General features: G+C 37.2%; 1 protein-coding gene across 2 annotated transcripts in view; it reads right to left on the reverse strand.

The window, feature by feature from the left end:
• Positions 1-12,736, reverse strand: part of SLC5A8 (solute carrier family 5 member 8) — a 66,234-nt gene that overhangs the window by 34,144 nt on the left and 19,354 nt on the right. For both annotated transcript variants that reach the window (XM_004269478.3, XM_049694723.1), the window contains exons 6-9: positions 11,132-11,272; positions 8,060-8,189; positions 4,166-4,254; positions 3,617-3,729 (exon numbers count right to left, since the gene is read on the reverse strand). In XM_004269478.3, the coding sequence (XP_004269526.1) occupies positions 3,617-3,729; positions 4,166-4,254; positions 8,060-8,189; positions 11,132-11,272 (473 nt within the window). The remainder of the gene's footprint in view (positions 1-3,616; positions 3,730-4,165; positions 4,255-8,059; positions 8,190-11,131; positions 11,273-12,736) is intronic.

Below are 12,736 nucleotides of genomic sequence, written 5' to 3' on the forward strand. Positions count from 1 at the left end.
TAGACATTTCTCCAAAGAAGATATACAGATTGCCAACAAACACATGAAAGGATGTTCAACATCAGTAATCACTAGAGAAATGCAAATCAAAACTACAATTAGGTATCACCTCACACCAGTCAGAATGGCCATCATCAAAAAATCTACAAACAATAAATGCTGGAGAGGGTGTGGAGAAAAGGGAACACTCTTGCACTGTTGGTGGGAGTGTAAATTGATACAGCCACAATGGAGAACAGTATGAATGTTCCTTAAAAAACTAAAAGTAGAACTACCATACAACCCAGCGATTCCCCTACTGGGCATATATCCTGAGAAAACCATAACTCAAAAAGATTCATGTACCATAATGTTCATTGCAGCTCTATTTACAATAGCCAGGACATGGAAGCAACCTAAGTGTCCATCAACAGATGAATGCATAAAGAAGATGTGGCACATATATACAATGGAATATTACTCAGCCATAAAAAGAAACAAAATTGAGTTATTTGTAGTGAGGTGGATGGACCTTGAAACTGTCATACAGAGTGAAGTAAGTCAGAAAGAGAAAAACAAATACCATATGCTAACACATATATATGGAATCTAAAAAAAAAAAAAAAAAGGTTCTGAAGAACCTAGGGGCAGGATAGGAATAAAGACGCAGACGTAGAGAATGGACTTGAGGACATAGGGATGGGAAAGGGTTAGCTAGGACGAAGTGAGAGAGTGGCATGAACATATATACACTACCAAACGTAAAATAGATAGCTAGTGGGAAGCAGCCGCACAGCACAGGGAGATCAGCTCAGTGCTTTGTGACCACCTAGAGGGGTGGAATAGGGAGGGTGGGAGGGAGACACAAGAGGGAGGCGATATGGGGATATATGTGTATGTATAGCTGATTTACTTTGTCATAAAACAGAAACTAACACACCATTTTATAGCAATTATACTCCAATAAAGATGTTAAAAAAAAAAAAAAGGAAGGCTCAGGTGTCTGTTTTCAGTTTGCCAGAAATAGGACGCAATTCAGCTCTGCTCTGTATAACATGATGGGGGAAGGGAGTAATAAACTTCAGAAAGTCTTCCGAATTTAAGTGTTCATTTCTCCTGGGAAGTAGCAATCCACATCAAAGAGTGTTTTAGGACCTTTAACCTTCGCATAATCTCCATCAACACCCACAAACCTTTCCTGTTAAGCTAGCAAAGAAAGGCAGTTTCAGGACAAGTATTATATTCCCCCTTCTACCAAACTGTTTTCCTGAAACTTTATACAAATTCTCAAGCCAACGTCAGTGGTCAGCTTAAGGGATTTTTTTTTCTCTTTTGGCTTTCAGTATTTTCCAGATTTTCTCCAAGTATACATTTTGCTTTTAAAATTACTATGGGAAAAAAATTTTTTTTTATTAAACCCACCCCCATTCTTATTTTTAAAGACTTCCATTCAGCAAAAATCACCTGAAATCTGTTAATATAATTTCCCACACATAATCTTCAAAATACAAAAAATAAAATGAATGAGAAATGTGTTCATCAAAAAATTAGTGCATTCCTTATGTTATTTCTATCTTAACACAAGCACTCACACCTTTGTTAAGCATAGTGAGTAAATAATCTTATTGCACCTGAATAACTTACATTAATTTTTTCAAAGTGCTTTGGTTGCAATGATTTTTCATGCCTCCAAACTCTATTCTAAACAGTATTTCCAACATATTTAGCTAAATTCCTCTCTATTTGGCAGCTCATGAATGGTCACCATTGTGGGTTTTTTGTGCTCAAAGTTATCGGAAACATTCAAGTCATTTGCCGTGTTCTTCTCTATGATGTCCTTACTGTATATACCTCAAGATAATGACTATATACAACCTTTCAAAATGAATGAAAGCCTCATCTACACTAGCGGAGCTGATTTGTTATTAAGCATCATCAACATCATTCCTGAGTACCAGTTAGTGCCTCTTGTTTTACATGGATTATCTCTAAACCTCATAGTACCTGCAAAGTGAATATTTTCTGTTCTCATTTTCCATATAAAGAAACAGAGGCTCAAATGGGTTTGCTCAAGGCTAACAGCTAGTTAACTGGTGAAACAAGACTGAGTCTGTCTAGCTTCAAAAGCTTCTATTCGGGGCTTCCCTGGTGGCGCAGTGGTTGAGAGTCCGCCTGCCGATGCAGGGCACACGGGTTCGTGCCCCGGTCCGGTAGGATCCCACATGCCGCGGAGCAGCTGGGCCCGTGAGCCATGGCCGCTGAGGCTGCGCATCCGGAGCCTGTTGCTCCGCAGCGGGAGAGGCCACAGCAGTGAGAGGCCACAGCAGTGAGAGGCCCGCGTACCGCAAAAAACAAGCAAACAAACAAAAAAAACCTATGCGTTCTACTAAACCACACAGCTTCAACAATCCCATAATGAACCCATCTAAATACCCTTTAGGAAACATTGTATCGTTCTGAAATTACGCTCCAGGATTAAAATCAGGTACATAATAAAATGATGCAATGCTAGTTAAATTTAGGGGACACTGAAGAATATAAAGTAAGTACTTATTCCAGGCTACAGTCATGGCAATTGTATATAGAACTATGCTTTAAAACAGAATATTATTTACTATGTCTTTGACAGTCTATTAGTGCTATTGAGGTTAAAGAGTCTTTTTAAAATAATAAGTTCGTTAGTCATTCATCCCAAAACATGTGTACCCAAGATTTGAAAATGAAGAAGGAAGTACACTAGCCAGATTCTTTTGAGTCAGCTATTACAGCTGGGACATCTGGGAACTAAGGTTAAAGACCTTTCCATTCAATATGATACTTAACCCCTAATAAGGTCCTATAATCTATGAATTTAAGCATTCATATTAAATGAAGGAGTTAAGCATACCTTGGACAATTTTATTGATTATCTTCTGGACAGTCTACATGTGCGGAGAGAACAGACAATCAAGACCAGTAAAAAATCATAATGCTCTGTTCCTTTATCTTCAATCCATACACACAGACTATATCTTAAACTGGCAGTGCCCTCTTAGGTAATACAGAAAAAGCATGGCTCTTGGTTCCAAACTAAGAATATTTCTTAAAACTGGGGTCTAAGTTTTAGATGGTAAAGGGTTAAATTTTTAACTATGGCTAAGAATTTTAACATAGATGTGGGACAGGAAGAAGGTAGGAAAGAAGGCTAGCCAAATGGCACCCCTGGCAATTTTTTTTTTTTTTTTTTTTTTTTTTGCGGTACTCGGGCCTCTCATTGCTGTGGCCTCTCCCGTTGCAGAGCACAGGCTCCGGACGCGCAGGCTCAGCAGCCATGGGTCACGGGCCCAGCCGCTCTGCGGCATGTGGGATCTTCCCGGACAGGGGCACGAACCCGTGTCCCCTGCATCGACGGGCGGACTCTCAACCAGTGCGCCACCAGGGAAGCCCCTGGCAATTGTTCTTTGTGGTGGCCTCACAATTGTTTGAAGTATGTCTGAAATCCTGATTGCAAATATGGCCATGACTGCATTAAGTCACATGCATGTGAGTGTATATACGCTCACACTCACTTACTCTATATTTTCCACGGAAAAGAATTTCTGGTATTTCTAAAAATCATCTCCCAGAGCTAAAATGGAATTGTGAAACAAAAACTTACTCATTCCTTGGGAAATCCAAGAGAGAGACCTTTCTGAGAGAGATTGGAAGCGAGATTTTACTAGGTCTTCCAGAGTTACTGCTGCTAAGGCATTAATACTGGAGGATACTGTGCTGTAAGGGAAAATCACAATTTTGATTAATAATGTTTAAACTTTAATAATACTTTAATAAGGTAAAAGAAAAGGGAAAACATATTGTCACTTCTAAAATATAACCAGATTTCTACATTACTTAAAAAAAAATTTTTTTATTGAAGTATAGTTGATTTAGGCCTGAAGGCCTATAGCCTGCGCACCGCAACGAAGACCCAACTCAGCCAAAAGTTAACTGATTAATTAATTAATTAAAAAAACAAAAGAGACTGATGACAATATCCAGCCCCTAGAGAGAAGAGTTGGACCAACAGAGAGAAGACATGGAGTACATTACCTATATGAGGGCCATTTGTGCTCATGTCCAGAATTCAGCTTTATCCCCCGCAAATATCCAATAACAAAAGAAAGATCCCAAAAGGGAAATCTTATATTATTAGAGTCATAGTTCATACCTTAATGTTCCACTGTAAGCACAGGCCACAAAAAGTCCAGGAAGTCCCGGATAATCTTGCAGAATGTCCAGTGCCAAATAAGGCATGAGCTGAAAAATTCCAAAATTTACTCTTGAGTACTATTTGCTATGAAATGAAATTAATTAACACCTCATTTATCTTGTTCTTCTTCAAGAACTGAAGGAAGCTATTCCACATAACTGAAATGTCCAAATATATAAAATTAAACTCTTTACCTGCTAACACTTAAAGAAAAGAATAGCACAGTAGTTAAGGGTACAGGCTCTGGATTCAGACAGATGTGGCTTTTGTTATTTAATTTCTCTGAGCCTCAGTTTCCCCATCTGTAAAATAGGAATAATAATCCTAACCTCATAGAGTTGCTATAAAAGTTAAATTAGATAATCTGTGTAAGTTCTTAGTATAGTACACAGAATAGGCTCAGTAATAGGTAGCTGTTCTCATTCTTTGGAATAATAAATCAATTTAAAGGAAGTATTTTACATACCTCTGTGCTTAAGTAAGAAGAATTCACTTAATTTAACTTTACTTGATGACTCAAGATTATATTTGTGAACTTCAATCACTGTTCAGGATTGAAAATGTAATTATAGCTGCATATGCAGTTGACCCTTGAACAACACAAGTTTGAACTGTGTGGGTCCACGTAAATGTTGATTTTTTTCAATAAATACAGAAATATGTACGTGTAGAACATCGTATGCAAGATTTGTATTACATAGTATCTCTGCAAGGATAGCCTACCCTTACATAGGCATGAGGTGAGTGACATTTAATATAAAAATAATGTTAGGGTTTTTTTTTTTTTACTGTTTTATAACTTTGCTTTCAAAGAATTATATTTATATAATTATATTTATATAATAATATTATACTACACAGTATGCCTCTCTCATAATTGGAGAAACTGTGCATCAACTGATGATCACAGGTGATTTTAAAAAAAAATTTCCAATGCTGTATTATCAATATGACTGTAATACTGTATGCCATCCAAACTTTATAATGATTCATTTATTACCATATAAGCGAGGCTACCACAAAGCAATCGTATAAATTACACTAGGCTATAATAAAGCAATCGTATTGCTGCTTCTTTATCAATGCATGACTTGTTATACCTGTAAATGAATATGAATTTCTTTTGCACATTATCTTTCATTTTTGACATCCTGTGTTAGTAATAAGTATAACATCTGCAGTGTTTTGTATCACATAAGACAACATTGATGTAGGTACTGACAGAAGATTCATCTTGTAAACAGACAAGGTAAACTTATGGTATCAATCAGTACAGTACTGTAAACATATCTTCTTGTCTTCATAATTTTCTTAATAACACTTTCTTTTCTCTGGCTTACTTTATTGTAAGAATACCATATATAATCCATATAACATAAAAAATATGTGTCAATCAACTGTTTATGTTATCGGTAAGGCTTCTGGTCAACAGTAGGCTATTAGTAGTTAAGTTTTAGGGGAGTCAAAAATTATACGTAGGTTTCTGTTGTGCAGACAGTCGCTACCCCTAACCCCCATGTTTTTCAAGGGTCAACTGTTGTATGAGACATAGTGATGAGTGGAGAGTAACCTCACAAAATTCCTCAACTTGTTTCTTTAAAAAAAAAAAACACTCCTAATACTTGCTTTTTGATAAGTTACCTCTTAAAAAATAAGTATTAAATAAGGATGGGAAGGTGTATGCCTTCAGCATTGTGTTATGTGGCAATCTTTCGGCAAAACTTGTTTTTCAATCAAAAGAGTCCTAAGAGGATAATTTTCTAGAAAAATGCCCTCTCATTTCATTGAAACATCATTGATTCCTTCTCCCAATAGTACACAGTGGATGCTATGCCCATTCTCATCAGCCTCTTTGGTCTCATTTAACAACTAAAGCTTATTAATTCTTTATTCTCAGAAAAAGAGACTAACGCTTCTCTCTATGTGAGTTCAACACCCATTTTTCCAAGACATCTTACAAGTTTAACTTCAAGAAATATTCTATACATAAGCCAAAGTTACGTTTCCATCGTTAGTATTAAAACGAGATCTAAAATCCTCTACCCTATCGTCAACTTTCTCAAAAATCTTTGGCCTTATATTTTAGATTCTGAATAACCCCTCAGGTCATTCAGGTCATGGCTTCCTCAGGGTGAGCTACAGAAGAGTGTAGCAGAAACATATCTTTGCTCTCTTGGGTTAAGCTTTTGACCTGATCTTCTACTGACTGCCTTACTTCCATTGTAACCCCAGGAAAATGTCAGTTGAATTAACTGGTTAATAATCAACACACTAGTGGAATAATTCAGAGAAAATCTCTTTCTTTTTCAAAAATTTATCACATGCTCTCTGAATGATAAATGCATGCATGCAAGACACCCCCTGTGTACAATCTATGACAAGTTGGTCTCAAGGTTAGGAAGTTGTAGGTTTAAAAAATTTTTTTTGTTGTTTTTTGGGGTTTTTTTTGGATTTTTTTGGCCCAGGGGAAGGGGAAGCCATATTAGAAAAAAAATTTAGTCCCTATGGTCTTCACAGATAATAATGATTGACAAAAATCACAAAATATTCTTGACTAAAGAAAATAAAATGGAATAGTGCCTAAAACTTCAGAGTAAATACGATTCTTGGATTCTCTGAAGAAATAGAAAGATCTGTTTATCAACAGGAGGGCAAAGATTAAGATAGGGTTGAGATACACAGATCAAGGATGCTCTCATTTCCTAACCCCACAAAGTTGCATTTTTCTGGGAGTATGTTATGCATTTACACCAACATAAAGTTCAACGTGTCATCATTCTAATAAGTCCCCTGGGCACTTGATTTACAATCGACTCCAGCAGTCCTGGGTTTGGATTCTAGCTACACTTTCTGAAAGATGGTCTATGGCATAGAGGTTCAAAGTTAGGACACTGGCGGCAGCCTGCCTGGGTTTGAATCCTGGCTCCAGTTTACCAGCTGGTTATTTAAGCTCTCTGTGCCTCAGTTTCCTTATTTTTGAAAGGGAGATCATCACGGCACTGTTTCTGTGAGGATTAAAAGTTAAAGTTTATATAAAGCATTTATAATCGTGCCTGGCCCATGGTATTTGATGAGTGCTTGCAGCTGTTCTTATTCATTAACTATGTGACCTTGGGCAAATTATACAACCTCTCTGAGATTCATTTCCTTGTCTATAAAATTAGAATTATAGGGTTGTAAGAACTGAAAGAAATAAAGCATGCAAAGCTCTTGGCACAGAACCTCATCACATAGCTGGTGCTCAATAAATGTTCACTTTTAGATCCATTTCCATATCATTTAAAAACTGGAAGGTGGGACTTCCCTGGTGGTCCAGTGGTTAAGACTCAGAGGTCCCAATGCAGAGGGCACTGGTTTGATCCCTCATCAGGGAACTGGATCCCGCATGCTGCAACTAAAAAAGAACCCGCACACGGTAACGAAGATCCCGTGTGCCGCAACTAAAACCTGCGCAGCCAAATAAATTAAAAAAAAAAAAAACCAACTGGAAGGTAAACTGATTATCAATGAACAATCTAAACCCACAAAATGTTCCACGGTACCACAGTTTGTATATAGTTTTGGGCTTTTTTTAAACTGTGTTTATATTTCTACTCCCAGCCTTGAGCTGTTTCTATTTAACACCTACCTTGAAACTTTGCCAGGTATTTCAATATTGTTATTGGATGTAGCATTCTTCATTTTTGCTATAGCTGCTAAAATAAATTTTTTCCAAATGCTTTATAGAAGCTAAAGATGATTATATTGTGCCTATTTGCTCTTACTTTACAAGAACATGAACATTCTTTCCTCCCAGCCAACAAGCTTTCTGAATGTCATTCTTGCATGTGTAAGAAACACACGGTACTGGACCTGGTCTGGTGCAGACACTTTCTTGGCTGTCCAAGGATCACAGTCACGGTATCTGGAATACAGGGCGAGCCCACATAGCACTGTGCAGGTCAGGATCAACCAGAGTGCCACAAGATTGATGTAGAGAGACCTAAAGAAGGGAAAACAAACCAGCAAATGACAATTTTAATTTCCATCTCAAAGATGAGGAAAATTGTTACATAAATAGAAGAGACTTTCATGATTATACTCAATAGATGTGCATTCTCTTTTGGTTCTCGAAAATGCTACGGATTTTATTCTGGTCTAACCTTCTGTTTATGATGTATTTGTTAATACTTGGAATAGATGGGATTTTGCCATTGAATGAATGAATCCTCCTGGTCAGAGTTCCATGGGCATTATTATCTTTATAGGGGTGTCTAGTTACAGTCCTTCAGGACGTCTTGTCACGAAATAGAGATTTTAATAGTAAACAGGGCAGTGACTATTACTCATTTTACCTTTAAAAGTGATGCAATTATAAACTGCTAAACACTGTTATCCTTTACATAGCAACTCGTCAGGCTTGTTTAAATGTGGTTTGTGATGCCATCCATTAAATACAGGAAAGGCAAACCTGTATTCCTTGGACAGGTATCTTCCAAAACAATGTTCAGCATTTTAATTAATGGTGTGTGCTCCAGTAGAGTGTAAAGATTTAATAGCACTGGAGTCAGTCCTGAGCATAAATCTTAGCTCTCCCTACCATATGTGACCTTGGGCAAGTAATTTAACCTCTCTGACTCTCAGTTTCTTCATTTACAGCTAGAAATAACAATGCCTACCTCACCGAGTTATAAGTGAAACTAAATAAAATAGTATATATCATATAGTACCACGGCATGTAATAAACACTTGTTAAATGGTATTGATATTATTAGTGTTAATATCATTGAATGCTATGTCTTAATCATCAGTTGATAGTAAATATTTCTCCCACTAGGGTGGCTACATTTTCCCCCCGGGGGTGCTGTAGTGGACGCTGATAAGTTGCCCTAGGCTGAAGAGAGGTCTCCCCACACCCACCAACTCATACCTCCTTCCCCAGGTATGTCATTTTGCATAAAATGACAACTGGATTCAGAGGTTTAAAGACTAAGTCCCCTCAGGCCAACCTGGGACAGTCTGAAGGGTCATCCCAGCCCTGGGGCTCCCCTTGAGGCCTCTGCTGAGACTGCATTACAGTCCAACTTCTCCCTCTGGCCAATCCTTCTTCCTTCCCTTCCTTCTCTGTTCCAGTGGTGATGCCCTAGTAGACTCTGGCATGCTAACCTCCATCTCAGAGTCTGCTTCCGGGAGAAGCTACCTTGCAGCAGGTCCCACAACAGATTGCTAGCCTTTTTCCTTGACTGACTACATTCACCACATGTTTTGTTATTGTCTAAAAGTACTAGAACTATATCTCATCTCCAAATCATCAGAAAATATACCCAGACACGTTCTCAGTCACCACACCTCACTTATATATGAGTTAACACTTGATTATATTGTTTTATTTTACTTTAATGCCATTCATGTAGATCTGATATTGTACCCAGTCAATCAATGTCAGTAGGTCTTGACTTTTTGGCTGGGACTCATTCTTCCCATGCAGCCAATGTTAAAAAGTGGGAGGAAATGGTCCCCCTGAGCTCTTGTTAAAGAGACACACTGGACTATTCTGAAGGAAATTGTTTCTTACTAAGAAAGCTCTAATGCTGTTCTTTCAGTTGTAAAATTGGCTTTTTGAGCTCCATGTTCTCAAAGAAGCGTGTTCCCAAAGAAGAGCGTGTGCACAATTACTTTGGGAGAGGCATCAGTACTAATGTAGATGGATTAATGGATATATAAATTATATTCCTTTAAAGTGTCTTAAAGTAGCAGAACTCCTAAGCTCACTTTTGGGGGATTCCATATCCAGTTATCATACTCATATTCATATAGATTTTTCATTGTGGAATTTACCAAAGACAGATAATGTCTAAACCAATTTACTCTCATATATTGACATATGACCTCGTATATTTGTCACATTCCCCTTTGAATAGCAACAGAACTGCCACTCCTCCTACTCCAACCCCCTTGTTACTCTTAATCAAGCTACTTAAGAGTTTTATAGCCCCTAAATGCATAGCCTGATATATCAGCATGAAAAGCGCTAGTCACCAAGCTTATCTGAGGCCTCCTGACAAAGAACCAGCCACTGTTCATACTCTTTGCTGAAGCCAAGATGGGCTGGAAAGTCCCCTGACCATGCTGTCCTTCCCACCTCTGTGCTTTGCCCAAATCACTCTGCCTACCCAGAATGCTCTCCCACACTTCTTCACCTGCCCACATGTGGTCATTCTTCAGGACCTGCCTGCTTGACAGGAATCTCTCACTTATCCCCTGCCTTCACATCCCACGATTTGAGGTGGAAAAAGGAATTCACATTTACTGGATCCCTACCACATGCGTGCCAAACACAGTATTTTATAATACCTCCACAAGATGTGTGATATCTTATGCTCATTTTACAAGTTTAGAAACTGAAGCTCGGAGAGTCTAAGTGACTCACGCCAAATCACTCAAGTAGAAGTATTAGAACAAGGTTATAAACCCACGACTGTGTCTGAAAATAAAATGCACCAGCACATCTGGCAATATAATGCTCTAGAACATTTCCTCTATATTGTTATACTGTTTTACAGAACTGTTATACCTCTAGTGTTAGTTTACTTTTCACATACTTGCATATATTTTCCTAATTTGATGTTAAGTTCCTTCATGACAAGAGTCATACATTTATCATTTTTTATTCTCTACAGTTCCTCATACAAACAGATGCACAATAAATGCCTATTTATTTGATAAGATTTGTTTTACTTAATAATTGATATAAATACTTTTAAATATCTGATTTAAAACATACAATGCCACTTTGTTCTATGTGATCCTTTTGTAGTATATCATTTATCTCTTAGAATTTCATGACACAAAAGACTTAAACTTGGGCAAAGCTTGACTTTTGAAAGAGTTTCCATAAAGACAACTGATAGTTATTGATGATTCATATACCATAGTTTGTCTTACATTTTTGCCTGGAATCTGTTTTTACAGGAAATATATCTCTGCACTTGGGATTGGTTGACTCCATAGATGCTGGTCCATGTGAAGGTCCCTCCTATAACAATCGTCCAGAATGTGTGTCTTTGCAAAGGGTTAGGATTAAAACTAAATGAAAACAAACAGAAAACAAATTTGAAGTCCCAGTCAAACACTACAGAAGTCTTCCTAGAGTAATTTTGGAATCAAGCAATGTATACCTACATAAACATAAATAAATATTTATAAATATACATACATAAATATGTACCGATTAAGTAATATAAAAGGTAGAAATATTCTTAAGTTCAATGAAATAAAAATTGATACTTTCAGAGATTTGGAAATTCTGGATGGGACAGGGGGAAAAAATGAATGTTCCAATCATTCTGAGCATTTATAGAAATTGTTCTCCCATGGCCATAGGAAATTATTTAAACAAGTCTGCTATGCTGTAATCAGAGAGGAGCATGAAGCTGAAAAAAGAGAGAAAGATTCCTAGGTACACTGCAGCAATAGAAATGGTACTGAAATGAACACAATATTGACACATTTTGTGTGTGTAATTCCTCTCCTAGCACATGTATAGTCATAGTTCTACTTTATATTCAAGCTTAAGAATTCAATTAATGCAGTTTAATGGTTTTCATGTCATTATAATCTGTTCTTAAAATGCTCTGTGCACAAACTAAGTACTCATAGTTCAAAGTCATTATGACATTTACAAAACATTGCTACAAAGAAAGCTCAACTTCCACATTCAATACATCTTTTAATCCTTCTTAACGTATCACCTTGGAAGGAATGAGTCTGTTCATCTCTCATATACAATATAAGCTTGAAAATTTTCTGCAGAATTAGTTTCAATGGAAACTTTCTGAAAATTATGAAATTCTGCAATTCTACTTCAAAGCTTATATTTGAGATCAGTTGAGTAAAGTGCTACATATTTATGCATTTTCCAGCCTGCTTATGGAAAGATAAGAGCCTCTATTCCATCCTCTAACACTTAATATCAAAGTCTAAGAGTTTTAAGGGTGTTGGCCCTTTCTCCCATAGAGAAAGTAGCTACTATACTAGCTAATAAAAGTCAAGAACCAAAGGGTTCAGCGAGTTACTTGAAGGAAGTAAGACAAGATTTAAAACATCCACTTCAGTGGTTTTGGCAATACAGAATACATGTGTCAACTATAGACCATATAGAAAATACCAACACAAAATCCTTCCCTTCATTTATCTCAACAAGGGCAGATTTATTGCCCACCATATTCTCAAAACATATCTGAATAACAAGGGATATACAATAAGGCTTTTCATTATTCCTTAATTGTTGACAACCTTGTAACGGTCATAAAAATGTCTAACTTTTTACTTTTTAGAATCTCTTACTGATGTATAAGTTATCGTTTCAATGCAGCAATGTATGTACTCTTTGTATAAAGTGACAGTTACTTTGCAGAAAAATGACTGACTCCACACCCTTTCCCCTCAACCTAGCTGACTAGGAAGAGATCTGGGAGTAATCCAAGTCTCCCAAGTGGCCACTGGCTGTTTCTGCCTCTTGGTATCCATTCCCCCTTCTTCTGGTAACAG

Source organism: Orcinus orca, chromosome 11, assembly GCF_937001465.1.
Source record: "Orcinus orca chromosome 11, mOrcOrc1.1, whole genome shotgun sequence".
In the NCBI taxonomy this organism is placed as follows: domain Eukaryota; kingdom Metazoa; phylum Chordata; class Mammalia; order Artiodactyla; family Delphinidae; genus Orcinus; species Orcinus orca.